General features: G+C 36.8%; 1 protein-coding gene across 2 annotated transcripts; it reads left to right on the top strand.

The window, feature by feature from the left end:
• Nucleotides 1–2,982: 2,982 nt before the first annotated feature.
• LOC135683597 (carbonic anhydrase 1) lies at nt 2,983–10,748 on the top strand. Of its 2 annotated transcripts, none has more exons than XM_065198901.2 (9): nt 2,983–3,406; nt 4,062–4,169; nt 5,023–5,058; nt 5,891–6,103; nt 7,667–7,764; nt 7,995–8,087; nt 8,419–8,482; nt 8,673–8,830; nt 10,531–10,748. In XM_065198901.2, the coding sequence occupies exons 2-9, from the start codon at nt 4,118–4,120 to the stop codon at nt 10,654–10,656; spliced, it is 840 nt and encodes a 279-aa protein (XP_065054973.1). In that variant the 5' UTR covers nt 2,983–3,406; nt 4,062–4,117; the 3' UTR covers nt 10,657–10,748. The 2 variants fall into 2 exon arrangements, with proteins under 2 accessions (XP_065054973.1, XP_065054974.1); XM_065198902.2 differs by lacking the exon at nt 2,983–3,406 and adding an exon at nt 3,787–3,806.
• Nucleotides 10,749–15,932: the final 5,184 nt, after the last annotated feature.

The raw sequence follows: 15,932 nt of genomic DNA on the forward strand, positions 1-15,932 counted from the left end.
GGACACAACGTGCCCGCATACTTGGAGAATTTTCACAACAACTGGAATCTTCCTAAATGTCAAGCGTTACCCTGGGTACCAGACTTTCTCTTACTTTATATAGAGTGAGTCTGGTACCCAGGGTTTTCAAGCGTATACCTTTAATAAAAGTACACAAAATTGATGCTTGATTGTCTGAGTGAAAGGCAACATAGAGTAGAATTGATATCACAACGTGGAATTTGAATGAGAGAAAGCAAAGGTGTTCCAATCCCACAATGTTGCATCTTAGGTCCCTTTCTTTTGATACAGTCAAAAGGCACACTTTCATTTAGAAAGATCCAAATGACTTTACTATGGAGAGGTACAAAACAAAATGCAGTAACATGATGTAAAATGACTATTTTTGTTATAAACTTGTTGGGAGCTGTGTAATAAAGCTGACTTTTGCTTGCATTGTAATGCGCCGCGGCACGTTAACACTTTTTTGTTTTGTTTTGTTATGTAACTTCTTACTCTGATCTGTTACATCACTTTTTTGTTTTTTGTTATAATGAATTCACCAATTCAACTAACGGCCTCGTTTTGAAAATTACTCCACATTTCATTGTACGACTTCTCAGATTCGGTTTTATCATCATACATTTCGGCCAGATACGATTCTTCAAATTGTTTGTGCTTGAATTTTAGATTTTATGGACAAATGAAGCTTAGAAAATTGTAAGGGATCTGATGGCAAAAATTTTTAGGGTGAAACTTTACCCCCTAGTTGCCAATCATGGTCAAATCCCTTATTAAATTTGTATCTATATGTCGTCATAGAATCAATATCGTGAGCAGCAACATAATGAAAATACCCAAGTAGACTAGAATTATGCTGATCAAATAAAATTTTATCAGGGTTAATTTCATGAGGGATGTTGTAGAACTTGATTTCAGTAGGGATTCTTATTTTAGCTTTTTTGTATTATTCTCACTTGGGTGTCAATTGTCATGCTTCAGTTTGGTATTTAAGTCCTTATGTGCTTCTCGGATGAATAGGCAATAATAGAGTAGAAGGAGTTTTGTAGTTTGGGCTTCTGCGCGGAAGTGTGGGTCTCTTGACTCTGATGGGTGTATTTGCTTTGGATCGGGATTATCGTGCTTACTTCGCATGCTGTTTCCACGCTGTTCTGTCCACGCAACTGGTTATAGACTTAAACCATAATGATTCCTTTTCTTAGAGACAATAGTGCTCTAGTTTTTGACAAGGAATATGCTATGTTCTACAGTGTAAAATGTCTTTCTAAGGTCAACTTGTACCAAGCCAACAAGCTGTCCTTTGTCCAAGCTGCTGTACCAGGCATCTGGTTTTTTTAATAGACAGGTTAGGGGTAGAGTGCAAGGCACGAAAACCAGATTGTGCATTTGCAAGTAGATCATTTGAGTTCAAATGTTGATGCAACTGGTTATAGACAAATCTTTTGAAGAGCCTAGAAATGACTGGCAGAACCAGTATTGAACAGTAATTTCATTCTTCACTTTAACACCTCGGTCTAACCTGCGATTCTACCATCGAGCAACATTTACTGGAAAACCCAAATTATGCAATCAAAAAACAATAATGGCGACATGTTTCGGATTGTTGGTAAAGGCCGATCGTCGTTCCATTTAGCAGTTTTGGAATCCATCTACATAAGAACGAAAAAACCGCTATTGTGTAGACAAAAGGAGTTTGTTTTCACCTTAGCACTCCATTGGTAACATTCTGAATCGGCAAGCGGCACTGATTGATTGCTCGCGTTTCTGATTGGCCTATTTCGATCCACAACTGGGTATATATATTTCTTAGCGTAGAGTTTTCGATCTATGTTCTGACGTTTTAAACTCTGCAGAGTGTCAGACGAAAAGCTTTAGTTTACTCAAATGTTTGCTTTCTTCAAAGATTTTAACCGGAAAGGTCACATCAAATCTCTGTCAACAAAACCAGTAGAGAATGCCAAAACTTTTTAACACAGGAACCTCTAAAGAAACTTTATACTGGTATTGATGAGCCCCACTTTAGATACTGTTGCTCAGTTTGGAGAAACTGTTGTGCAACCGAAAAGAACCATTTGCAAAAACATCGAAATTGAGCAGCACGAATAATTACAAATAGCCCTCTGCCCTCCATGAATTATTAGAAAATATCTACAATCCTTAACATATTAGACACAGCCATTGCTTCTCAAGCATGCAAGTTTATTTTTTAAGTTGTACCCAGTGGCGAAGATAAGGGGGGTGAGAGGGAAGCCCCTTGTAAAGCTAAATTACCGTTTTGTCGGAAAACTTCTGATCTTGTCGAAAATTTAACATGATTGTCTTTTTTCATCTAAGTGTTGCATTTTCAGAAAAAAATTTGAAGTGATTATGGCGATTTCTTCTGTTGTTCTGAATCGGATTGGTAACCCCTTTCCATGAGGTATAGTACTTAAAAATGCCTTTGTTAGCGAAAAAGACAAGGAAAATCATAGAGCAATATGATTTATGACACGTGATTTACGTGGCGTTATGGACAAATTTTTGACAATGATAAAAGCTCTCATAACATCTTCATCGGAAAATCTAAATTTCTCGCCACTCCAATGCATTTTCTATCTGCACTACTGGTCGTACCCTCGAAGTAGAAAAATCGTAGCCCGACATGGTCGACTCCGGAATGGAAGGTTGCTCACACGGTGGAATTTATGTCCAGTCTAAGGCACAGTTTCCTTTTTACGTTTGCTGTCAATTTTTATAATAACGAACATTGATAATTTGCATTGCACTTGTATTCATAACACATTGCTATATTAACAAAAAATATAGTTTTTTCAAATAAGGAAGGAAGGATGTAACAGGCTCATTCTCGTGTCATATGTCACGCATGCGCCGTCACTTCATATTCACATGACATTTAGCTATGTACATATTGTAACTAGAGAATTGATCGAGAGTTGGTTCATAAAACATGACAATGAAAGAGTGCGTTCTTCTTCACCTCTCATCTACTAGATCAAGCTGCCATCCTCAAACACTTGAAATGACTAAACTGGCAACCACTAGGTCACATGACTAGGTGTTGCAACTATTTTAACGCCTTTAAGTTAGTTCGGTTGTCGTAGTAACTGTACTTGACATCTCCTTCCATGCTGAAAACTCCTCTACATGCAATTGTGTTGGGATACCATAAGAGATATCCGATCCTCAAGTAGAGACACAAGAAGGCGTTTGTAAGGTAGTCTTAAATTTTGTTTACAAAAGTCCTTACTTGAAGCTAAACAGTGAAGAGTCAAAAGTCACGCTGACCTTTAAGACCTGCTAAGCAAAGCAGTCAAAAGTGGAACGACCAGCCAAACCGGACCATTGTCTAAGTGCATTGCAGCTTCAAGACGAACTGTGCTGACAGGGTGGTTTATTCTGCTCAAAGGTAAGTCAATTAGCCTGCCTTTTTCAGCTTTCGTTGCTCATATTGTTCCTTGCTTTGTTTTACATATATAAAGAGTATAAAGATGATTTGATCTGTTATTTTTGCCAAAAATTAAGATTTTTAGTTTTTTCACTAAGGCGTTAACCCTAATCTTTCAAAGCCTGAACGTTTTTAACAGGTTTCTGAAATTGTCATGTTACTATAAGCGACTCTATGTTGCTATGTTGTATTATAAGCGACAGTAACATGTTTTTTATCATTTCTGTGCGAAAGAGGAACTTTACATAGCAGTATTTTACCTTAATTAATAAATGACTCCAGAAACTTATTGTTTATTCAATGGAAATGTTCAAAGAAGCAGAGGGACTCTCACAAAGCAAAGCTATAGTGAAAATCAATGGTACGAAAAATGCATTTCATTCCTATTCAGAAAAAGCACTTTATTTGCAACATCTTTGGGTAGAATTTTAGAAAATATTCCTGTCAGGGTTCCGTTTTTAGTCTTACTTTTAACTTGTTTCTTGGATGTCAAGGTTTTCTAGGTCAGTCTGTCTCGTAAAACAATGAAGAACAATCTACCTCCCGTTGTACATAAACCTATTACTCATTAGTGGCAACTGTGCGAGTTTGTAGCAGACAATCTCTCTCCTTCCAGGTTATTTACCCTGATTTTCAAGTGACGCGCTATTTTTCTGCAAAGAATCAAACAAGATGATTAGCACGAAAATTCTACTGGTGTTTCTCAGCGGCAGTGTAATTACCTGTAAGAAACTTTTACTTTTACTTGGTTATTATCTGTTTGGAAAGATGAAGCATTATCTTAAAACAACCTTCGTGCGAATTAAACAAAACCATCTTAGTTCTAAAGAGAGCCTTAGATTTAAGAGAGGAACATCGCATACAAAACTAGAAAACATTATTTTCGAGAAATTTAATTCTTCTGCAGGTTTTCGGTATCGCTTTTTATGTCATATTGATGAAGATCAACACAAGCTCGTGTCAAAGTAAAGATTGAATGGATAGTGCAAATTGCTTGAAATTATAATATTGCATGAAAGATCGTATAGCTACATTTTCTAAAAGTGTACTGATTATCTATTTGTTTAAACTTTCTTTGTTTCAAGGTTTTATTTTTGCTCTTTACTGAAAAGTTTAAAACCTTGTAATCCCAGATTTTCTTGAAAATTTGCATACTTTGACTGATCTTTGCAGCAAAGACTGTTATCCTTCTATTCTAGCATCAACATACTACGCATTGTTCGCATTATGTAGGATACTAAAGATTGTGAATTTTCTGAGAGTGTTAACAATAGATTTTGTTGAAAGAACCTTTTTGTGTTTTTATATATCTCATTTTTCGATATGGATAAGGGTAAGGCTTGATTGAGATTTTGATTCACAGAAAATATTATTACAAACAATGCATTTTGTTTACATGAAACTTAAAAAGCTTTATCAAAATATTAGCTATCAAAACTATGCAATATAAATTATGACCAAATAATAAAGGAACCTTGAAAAGTTTATTGAGTCAGGCATTCTGAAATGATCATTGTTTTAAAGTTGCAAGTAATCAGCAAGTAATTAGTTGTCATGGCCGTGTCCTTCCTTCGCAGGCATGGCAGCTGACTGGAGCTACGATGGCAAAAACGGTATTAAGTTTACTTTTAGTTCACTTTGAAAGGACAGCTGTGTTTAAGGTCGTAATCCTTTTGCTATAGGATACTTCGAATCCTTATAGGAATTCTCGACTAGAGAGGCTCTAGCGTTCACAATTTTGCTTTTGGGCTAGAAATTTCGCCGTTCCTAATACTAATCACATTTTGCTACTTTTTTCAAAAACACTCTGTTTCTCTTGCGTCTTTTAGGTCATATTGGCACTTAATTATCGAATAGTTCTGCATAGGCAACTGATCTTCTTTGAATTTTCGAAAGAATGACGCTGTTCATAAGAGTAACATGATTCTGATCTACTGAAAAATTTTCCCACCAGTAAAGCTAGTTTCGTTATGAAGCGGCGAGGATTAAAGTTCATTGAATCAGTGCTTTGGATGAGTCATTCTTGGTTTACCCGTCACCTCTATTTGACAGCTGAATATTCTCTTTCGCTATACCACTTTAAATGGTGTAGTGTGGAAACCACCTTTGTGTGAAGAGTGGTTGAGTATATGCTTAACAAAGTTTATCGTTTATCGACTGACTTTCAGAAGAGGGATAGAGGGGGCGGGGCTCAAATTTGCAGTAAATAATGGCTAAAAAATTATCTTTCAATTCTCTTCCCTAAATAAAAGTGTTGAAAATTATTAATATATAATATATTACATAGATCGAATTTCCATATCCAGAACCTTGGTCGTAACATTAAATTAAAACAAAAGGCTTTTATTCACTTATTTGTACATATACGAGCCAAAAAAATAAAGCAACTGTAAAATTGTAGTTTGTATTTGCGAGGGGCAGTTAAATGACTAAAAACCTTTTTAGGCCCAGATGAATGGCCAAAGCATTTCAAACATTGTGGAGGCAAGCAGCAATCGCCAGTCGACATTAAACCAAACGACTCAAAATTTCAGCGAAGAAATCTCGAACACAATTACAAAGGAAAACATGCAAAACTAGAGTTCAGTCTGGAAAACAACGGTCATTCCGCCCAAGTTACACTGGAGAACACTGGAAAATTGGCAGCAAAAGTCAATGGTATATAGTTAAAATTGCTCTTGGTTGCTTTACAATGCTTTACCTCTTTATTATTAAACATTTAGGGTCCAGAACAGTGCCGTGGTGGACAGGGAGGCCGGGGGCCACGTGCCCCACCAGTGACCAGGAATCAGCGGGCACCGAAGGTGTTCCAACTCTTCGAAGGGACGCCAAAGTCCCTTGGAAAACAAATGGAAACGAAGAAGGCCACTTGACATAGCCGAGCTCTGGAAAGGTGCATGAAGACGTCGTTCTCTCGTTTCTTTCTTTCTTCCTCCGCACTCCCGCGCCAAAATACCTTCTTTACAACCCATTCAAGACCATTGAGCTCTAGAACCCAGGGTATGGATAGCATCCAGGCATCTTTTCGCAGTCCATTATTAGTTATCAGACAGTCGTAAGCAACCAACTGACTTGCTTGACCTCGAGGAGGTTGGACACGAGACATAGATATTTGGGGAATTTGAACGATCAGATTTTAAAAAATAATAATACTTCAGCTTTACAAAGATATTTAGCCTTACAAAGTACTTTCAATAGACCTGTTCTTCGGATAATATTCTTATGCTCATGTTTTATTGTTAAACATGTTCCTAAAATTTTGCAATACCTTTACCGTGTGCATGTTGCAGTCTTTTCAAATGCAAAACAAATTAAACTATGGTGCATAATGATCAAAATAAGCTCATGAATATTTTCTTAATGTCCATTGGGCCTAAAACTACGCATGTTGTAGATATTACAGGTGCGGTTTCAGCTCATTTCTTGAAAGTTATACTTTCAAAACTTTTCTAAATCCTTCAAGATGCTTAAATTTTGGCGTAATAATGAAGAAAACTTTATGAACATCTCCTTGACTTTTACTGGTTTTTAAATCTATGTTGCAAATATTGTAGATAAGTTTTTGCGTTTCAAGAATGTCATATTTGCAAAACAAGTTGGCGCCCTTCATTAAGCCCATTTGCGATCTAAACATTTTGACATAATGATAAAGAAAGCATATGAATACCGCCTTGGATCGTCAATCTGAATCAATGTTGAAATCATTTTGGATACAGTTTCCAGCAGTCCCTATAATGTCATACTTTAAATTTTTGCTTCCCTCTAACGATGGTGGCGGCTTTCATGAACCCCTGAACGGTAATAACATTGTGTCATCCCCCCCCCCCCCCATTTTCAGTCTCATTTCACTGACCCTGATAGAGGTGTACTATAGGGGGCGCCAAAAAAGGGTGGTGCCTCCTAGCCAATTTTGAGTCACCACGCCTCTGGTTAGGAATACGCTCTCAAACTTCCATTAACAGACACTTTCCGCTGTTGGACATCTTCAAGTGCAGGACATCTCTCAACTCAGGCAGTAACATTAGTATCACAGGCATCATCTATATTTGCAGGTTGCCATATGAACCCGCTATTACAGACTGCTCCCTTCAAGCGCCTTAAAGTAGATTCCTCTATTTAAAAATCCGTTTGGTAAAAGTAGGATCAAATTTGTCATCAATCAAAGCCAACCTGTATTTCTTAGTGCATTTGTATCTTCAGATGAGCATCATTCTCTTATAGGAGATGAATTTGTGCCTGTGCAAGTTCATTTTCACTGGGGAAGCTCTAATAATGTTGGGTCTGAACATAAAGTCAATGGCAAGCAGTATGCAGCTGAGGTAAAATCTAGAAAATACAGTGGTTCGTTTACTTAATATGAAACTAATTTTAGCTTACTACAAAGGCCAAAGGCACAAACTGTTGTAATAGCTGCACTTATCAGAGTAGGTGTAAATCATTGCTTTACAATGAATCTTTCGCTATATCCTCAAATTCACACTGATCCTAAATGTACAGTATCATATCCCTTCTTCTCGCCCTATTCTAGCTAAGTTTCTGTTCGTTTCAGATGCATTTCGTGCACATGAACAAGAAATACGAATCTTCGGATGAGGCCCTGAAACACAAGGATGGCCTTCTTGTACTTGGATCTTTCATTGAAGTAAGCATATCAACAAACGTTTTCTTAATATTTTAGTTACACTAGAGAGATCAGATATTATCTAAAGATTAGGGCTTTTGACGTAAAAGCTGGGAGCACAGGGGGCATATCCCTCCGGAAACAGAAGTGAGTTTCCTATCTACAGATCTTGAATGTGACCCTTATTGCCCTTATACGCACACCCCTTTCCCAAAAAGGACTTTTATTATTGCTACAGGGAATTTCTGGAGCTCTGCACTTTTTCTTCGATAAGCAAGCAGCGAACTTATGATTCGCATATCATCTAATTTTATTCGGTTAATTTATCATCGATGTGCTCAATTCTATCCAGGTTGGAGATGAAAATTCAGATCTTAAACCCATTTTCAGTCAACTGGACGATGTTGGAGAACAAGGTACAGTAGTATTTTTATTTGAAGGTTCTCAATTTAGCAATTTAAAAATGAAAGCCATTTTTCTAGCTTGCGATAAAATTTTCTGAAAAGACTAGATATGTGTAATTTCTCAGCAATAACTGTATTGGCATACAACTGATAAAGTGTTACAAAATCGTTTTTTTAAGACGGCTTGATAAATTTGTTGAAGGTGAAAAGACTGAAGTTGATGATCTCGACATAAGCAAACTGATGCCATCTAACAAGAAGGACTTCTACTTTTACGACGGTTCACTAACGACTCCTAAGTGCAACGAAGCAGTCAAATGGATTGTGTTCAAGGACACAATCAGCATTTCAGAAGACCAGGTAGCTGCGTACTTTTTAGCAAATGCCCAAATGTTGCCCCCCCCCCCCATGTTAGTGAACAACCAAATGACTTTTCTACCATTCGTACAATAAAGCTAAGCTTCTTGGATGATCTGGGGGTTTATAAGCATTTTAGTTACTTCATTATTGAAACGATTTCCAAAGAGCTAAGATTGATCTTATGGATCTTATGCATGATGGTTTAAAAAGTATTCTAATCACCTGCTAATAACACCTTTCTGAAACGTTGGTGTTAGAGGAATATCATTCGAGGCAATTGTGCTTCGATTCACCAATTTTCTACTGAATGTTGCTTTGGGCCTATTTGGGCCTATTTGTCTTTTGATAGTTCTGTCTAAAATCTCTTTTATAGGAATGTCTACTGATCTACAGTTGATTTCTTAATTAATCAACTGCTCCTAGACAGTTGATTTCTTAATTAACCAAGAGATTCTAGGCAGTTTTGACATGCTTAATTTTCTTAATGTTTAGATGACTTTTTTTAGATATACTATGTCGTTAGCTTAGGATAGCAGGGCTTAAGAGATAACAACAATTGGGCAGCTATAAGATAAACAGAGCTGCAATCCTTCTGTAGTTACCCTTTGGTTGATATTACTACCATTTAAAATGATTTGTCATCTCACAGTTCTTTTCATTGGCAACACATACAATTTATAATAATAAGTTTGTTTTTGATGGTTTACCTGTCCCCTCAATCTCTAGCTATACCCTTCTCTTTGAATATTTTTACACCTCTTCTATCTTTTTTGTTTCATTTTTTATTGTTTTTCCCGCGATCAATCACCAATTCACAAACATGTTTTTACAAACCATATGTCACTCTTTACGCTGTAACATTAATGCATTCTTTTTGCCTCTTTGAATTCATGTTCCAAATAAGTATTAACCCTTAATGCATTCTTTACTCTACATAATTAACCTTGACACACCCTACATTGAGCCTGATGAATGGGCTAGCAATTTAAAATAATTCATTGCCATAACAGACACACGCAGCAATACTGGTTATGCTAGATTCAAGACGGTATCCAAAAGGTTTGAAATACAAGCAAAATGGGTAGTCATGTGGAGATGAGATTTTCATCGTCTTATATTTTGATTCCCACTTTTTGATGAATACACTGCCTAATCAGGGCGAAATGAAACCAGAATGAATGAAATTAAGTGAAAACTTTGCATACTTGCAAAAATTCAAGCACTCTTCCCCACTAATTTTTTTCGAATTAGTCCCTTTCCCAACATTTCAATCTGGCAACAAAATTCAAATTCAGCTATTCTTTTCACAATTTCTTTTTCACCTTACCACTATATTTCACTCACTTTTAATTAATATACGCACTTTTCTCCAATTTTCCCTGATAAAGCATGGGCTACGACACAGGTGGGAAAGTGGGTGGGAGGACCAAGAGAAAATTTAACATCCATAACAAAATTTTTCGAAAAAGCTCTATTGTTTTGCAGAAATGTGGAGAGACCAAAGGTTATATCATCTCAAGATTGTTAAAAAGATTATAGCTCTTAAAATTATCAAGTGATTAAAAAGTGAAGCTAGAATAAATATAACTTTTCCTGAAAAAGCACATCTTCCCGTAAAAAGGGATTTAATTTGTGTGACACTTCTTATCACCAACTTAAAGCTAAGCCGTTATGACGAAAAGCTTTATTTTGTTCACTAGATTGCTGCATTGAGGTCACTAAAACACAAGGATGAGGAAGGGAAGGACAAGCCTATTGTTGACAATTTTAGGCCAGTGCAAGCACTGAATGGACGCGTCATCTACCGTACATTTAAAGATGAATAAACCATCTTCACTTTTTCAGCTAACATTTGTTAGTATTCTTCTACAGCAATTGAGTAAAAATGCTTTGAAAACATACGTTGTTGTTATTTTCACATCTCGTTTTTTAATTCTGTCGAGAGAAAATGAGGCAAAATGTTGCCTTGTTCCTGATTTTTGCTGAAATGTGAAGTCGATGCGTGGGTGATAGACGATGTGAAATCGAAACATGGAAGGGGGTTGTCTATAAATTTAAAGAAACAGGCTATTTTAATGAAATATGTAACAATTATTAACTTGTCAAAGGATATCTTATTTACATAATTTGAACCATGTTTTCTGCTTTGGCTATCTGCATAGCCGGGGTAAGGCGAGCAATGGTGTAAGAATGCAATGATAATTCCTCATACAACCAGAAGGAGTTGTCATTCAATGCTATTGATGTTGTGTAACTTCAAAAATCTTATATCTCGAAACGTTATTTATATCCGTCAAGTACTTCAATGAATGTTTAATTGTCATTTTAAAACGTACTACCTAAAAAAATTAACATATTTGAGGGCTACCATGAAGCTGTAGAGCACAGACTCTCGTTGCTTCAAAGTTTGCTTAGAATATCCTCTAACAGCTGATGGCCGGGAGCTGCAATACTGAAAGGGGGGGGGGCTTTTAGGTTTAATGTTTTTGTATTTTACTTGTTACTAGTTGGCTTTCGAAAGTAATTTTTAGGATACTAAGAGGCTTTGCTTATTAAGTAGGGACCTGGTACTCCCTCTAAATGTGACGCCAAAAATTGTTTTGAAGATAACAAAAACTTCAAAAAAACTATACTAACGAAACATAGATTTTTCTGATATCATGACAGATAGCAAACATCGATGATTCATGGAACAAGTTTCTAGGTTCACCCTCTTTTTTAAATACTCCATTCCAAGTCAAAGGTTTCTTCAAATACAGTGCAAATAGAATAATTAATCTTCAAGTTGCAACCTTTTGAGTTAGAGACTTTCTTCTGATAGGTTGCAAATCATCCCTAGATTAGTGTGCCGAAAATAGGTTAATTCTGGCTAACTCTGGATCGATGGATGGAAGATTAATCAGGTTAAAGAAAGTCTGGATAGATATTGACCAGCTTTATATTAAACTAGGTAAGGCTTTGCTGCTGTCCTGATGGAATTTGGATGGCTTGGAAGTAGGAATGGTGGGTAATAAAGGAATCGAATAAAGGAATCGAATAAATGATATTACATCGTGTATCGGCCAATCATTACCATCAGTTGGAAGGGTGTGTAATAAAGGAATCGACTAAATGATATTACATCGTGTATCGGCCAATCATTACCATCAGTTGGAAGAGTGGTAATAAATGAATCGACTAAATTATATTACATCGTGTATCGGCCAATCATTACCATCAGCTGGAAGGGTGGGTAACAAAGGAATCGAATAAATGATAATACATCGTGTATCGGCCAATCATTACCATCAGCTGAAAGGATGGGTAATAAAGGAATCGAATAAATTATATTTCATCGTGTATCGGCCAATCATTACCATCAGCTGGAAGGATGGGTAATAAAGGAATCGAATAAATGATATTTCATCGTATATCGGCCAATCATTACCATCAGCTGCAATACACTAGGAAATTTAGGGTAATGTAAAACGTGATTATAAACCTTATTTCAGCACCGGTTGGTTGTAATTTAGCCTGTCACAGACCTCGATTATGGCCCCTAAAAATCTGATGCGTGGTCCCTATCCCTTGCTACTAAGATCGAGGAAAGGAATTGTTTAAAAACAATCTTCAAAGCCTTCGGGGGAAACGCCTTCTTGCCCCCTCCAATTGTGTACGGTGAGGATTTGGCTAAATTTTGTAGATCATCACAACAGTTTGACAGCATCAAAATTAGATTGCTAGGAAAATTCAACACGCTGAAAAATGATGTGGAATGGATTCTTTGCGCTTAAAATGTCCTCACGTTATATTCTCGTACTAGCGTTCTTTGCCTTAGTGCACTCTTGAGCCAATTTTCATGAAAAATATTTGGCTATCGATATATAAATGAAAAATTTGAGTTTATTATGCTCTCAATGTCGCAAATGCATCTGTTTCGCTTGTTTAATAAAGCCTTGTATGTTTGGAACATATTTTGATAATTGTTTCCTGGGTGATGCAGGGTGATATCGAAAAAAGGGAATAGTTATTCTCAAGCTAATGATAAAGACGAAAATGTTTTAAACATCTTTGCAGATACTGGATCAGCTGATTGAACAGCTTGCAAAGAAATCTCAGTTATTCAGTTGTAGAGCAAACAGTGTAAGTTTCTCTCAAAGCCCGTTTAACACGTTTAATTGAATGCAAATGCTGCAGGTGATACATATTTCAGAATGTTGCTTTTCCAGTAAGTATCTTGCTGCAGCTGTTTCATATCGAGATCTGCAGGGATCGAAGATTCCAAGAAGGCCCTGAATAAACGACGCTTAGAACGTTGAAAAGGTCCAGTATGGACTCTGATTGATAAAACGCTGTGCTGCACTCCAATTCTGGTCGTTAAAGGTCATTTTGAGGTTCTGGGGAGCATAAGAACCTTAAAAATGCATTCAGGATATAGGGGAGCATGCACAAATTTGAAAAGAAGCAACAAGAATTTGGATCTTACAGTAAATTTTTAATTTGTCCCCTTGAATAGACCCCATGTAAAGATTTCCTCATTTACCATATCTCATCGAAAATCATTTCGATGGTTTAAAATAAGGATTTATTTGACATGTTTACGACAAAAAATTGGCAAATTAAAGTGTCACAAATTAAAACAAAACATTTGAAAATAATCACCTCTTTAGGGGCTTTCTGACAACCAAGAATCAAAACATAACATTCCTCTTTTTAATGGCAAATTAAAACGTGTTGACAATCATAACTTCAAAACTTGTGTTATGCTCAATACTACCAAAAAGCCCCTACCCTCTAATAACCCCCCCCCCCCCCCCCCCCTCCTCAAGAACCAAGTCCCTAGAATACTATTCTGCCACAATTCATTACTTTATCATCATAATTTAACTTTTCCATTCATACAACTTCATTAGAAAGGTAGATTCAGCCACTATTTACCAAAAACTTTACAGTTGCTAACACTAGAAAATTTTAAAACCAAAAATGATTTCAATTTCAAATTTATGTCTGAAATCTTTATTGAGAAGAAGATCTCACATACACTGAGAAGTCATGACAACTTGTAAGAACAATTTCCACACACACACATGCGTATAGAATAAAAAACAGTTTAGTACCTCGGATGAAAAACTATGGTATTTGTTCCACTAGAAACAAAAGAGTACCTGGACGTATAGGCATACATGGATGTAAAGAAAGCAATAGAATGCATTGAATAGCATTTCTTAGTAAAATGACTCCTATCCTCTTCAATGAGTCCATGAAGAAAGTTTTTGAGCGTTGTATCAGATATTATTTAGACAACCGCAGGCAGTTCTGCAGGGTCAACGGCATCAGCTCTGATCCAGCTGAAGTCAAAAATAGGGGTAACTCAAGGCTTTTGCCTTGGACCGCTTCTATGTTTGATATACATTAATAAGTTACCTTTTGCATTAAAAAATGCAAAGCAACTAAGTATGCCGTTGAAACGGCAATTTCTTTCTCTTCTAATAATATAGAAGAGATTAATGTTGTTGTCAATGCTAAAAATGCCTGACTTGAGAAATGGCTACAAGGTAATAAGCTTTCCTTGATTGTCAAAACACAGGCCATGATAATAGGATCGTCCCAAAAGTGGAGCAAAATTGATACACTGACGGTACCACTTTCTCGTTTTCAAGTAAATGGACTTCATATTGACTTTGTGAAGAAAAAAAGTATCTTGGTCTCATGATTGACGATAATCTAAAATTGGAGAGCACTGTTGAATGTAGTATACAAAAGGAGATCGCTAGAGCTCAAGAACTCTTAAATTACGCCTAACAATATGTGCAAGAAGACACACTTAGACCCCGTTTACACTGTCCCGTGCAAGTTTGGAACCGTGACAAAACTGTCACGGTTCACCCTTCCGTTTACACTAGCACTGTGGAACCGAGACGATTTTGCTCTGCTATCTGGAACAGTTTTTGACCCTGCTTTGAAAGCGAACGAATTTCGTACCGTCACGGTTCCGTTTTTGAACGGGACAGTGTAAGCACCTATCCGAGACGATATTGTCACGGATTCACAAAGAGGTCTTTTGTATGGCTGTTTCAGGTTATCGAGGCTTTGATTGTGGCGTAACTACCTTGTCAAATTCTGAAGAAAAGGACATTCTGAAGACAAGACGACGACAGAAAAAGCTTGTATTGTTTCCCAGTCCAAGCCTTCATTGGACTTTGCAGTTTTGTAGTCTAAAATAACACTGAAAATTAAAGCCACCTTGTCGTCCGTCCAAGTAAAGTTTTTATCGGCCTTCCGCTCCATTTTAGCTCTCAATAAAATTTAGATTGTTGACTTCGGCGGCAAAATAAAAGCCTCGGTTGACTAAATACAGCTTCTTCTAAACATTGTTCTACCATTCAATTAAGGTCGTACCGGTACAGTGTAAACGAAACGGCTAAACGGAACAATTTGGAACCGCGACAGTGTAAACACTTGCGAACCGTAACGGTACAAAATTGTCCCGGGACAGTGTAAACGGGGTCTTAAGGAGATATATCTTAGTATTATCCAACCACATTTCAGTTATTTTTGCTCTGTCTGGGGATATTGCGGGGCAATCAAGTTGAAAACCTTGCAGAAACTGCAGAACAGAGCTGCCCGAATTGTCAGCAGTAGCCTATTTGCCATACCAGCTGCCCCTCTATGGCAGCGGCTTGGCTGGCCGACAATTGATAAACTGATTAATCAAGAATTATGTACAATGGTATATAAATTTTTAAATGATCTTGCACATGAAAAACTAGGAAATATTTTCGAAAAATCATCTTATATTCATACCATGGCGTTACGCAATACAAAATGCAATCTTGCTGTACCAAAAATGAGAACAAAAACCATTTGCGTTTCAAGGAGCCGGCGCATGGAATAGACCGAAACGGAAATGAAATTAGTCCCTACGATTCAGTCATTTAAAACGAAAGTAAAAGGTTCAGACTGCGAATATTCAATCCCAGGGAATTGTATCCCAGGGCAAATATGTCTTAGATGAAATAAAATTAAATTAAATTAAATCAATAAGGGTGATGTCAAGGAAAGATTTCCAGGAAAAACCTTCCCACACGACCATTTTTTCGAAGACGCCCTTTGCCCTAGGCTT

Source organism: Rhopilema esculentum, chromosome 7, assembly GCF_057945365.1.
Source record: "Rhopilema esculentum isolate cy_ngs chromosome 7, ASM5794536v1, whole genome shotgun sequence".
Lineage (NCBI taxonomy): Eukaryota > Metazoa > Cnidaria > Scyphozoa > Rhizostomeae > Rhizostomatidae > Rhopilema > Rhopilema esculentum.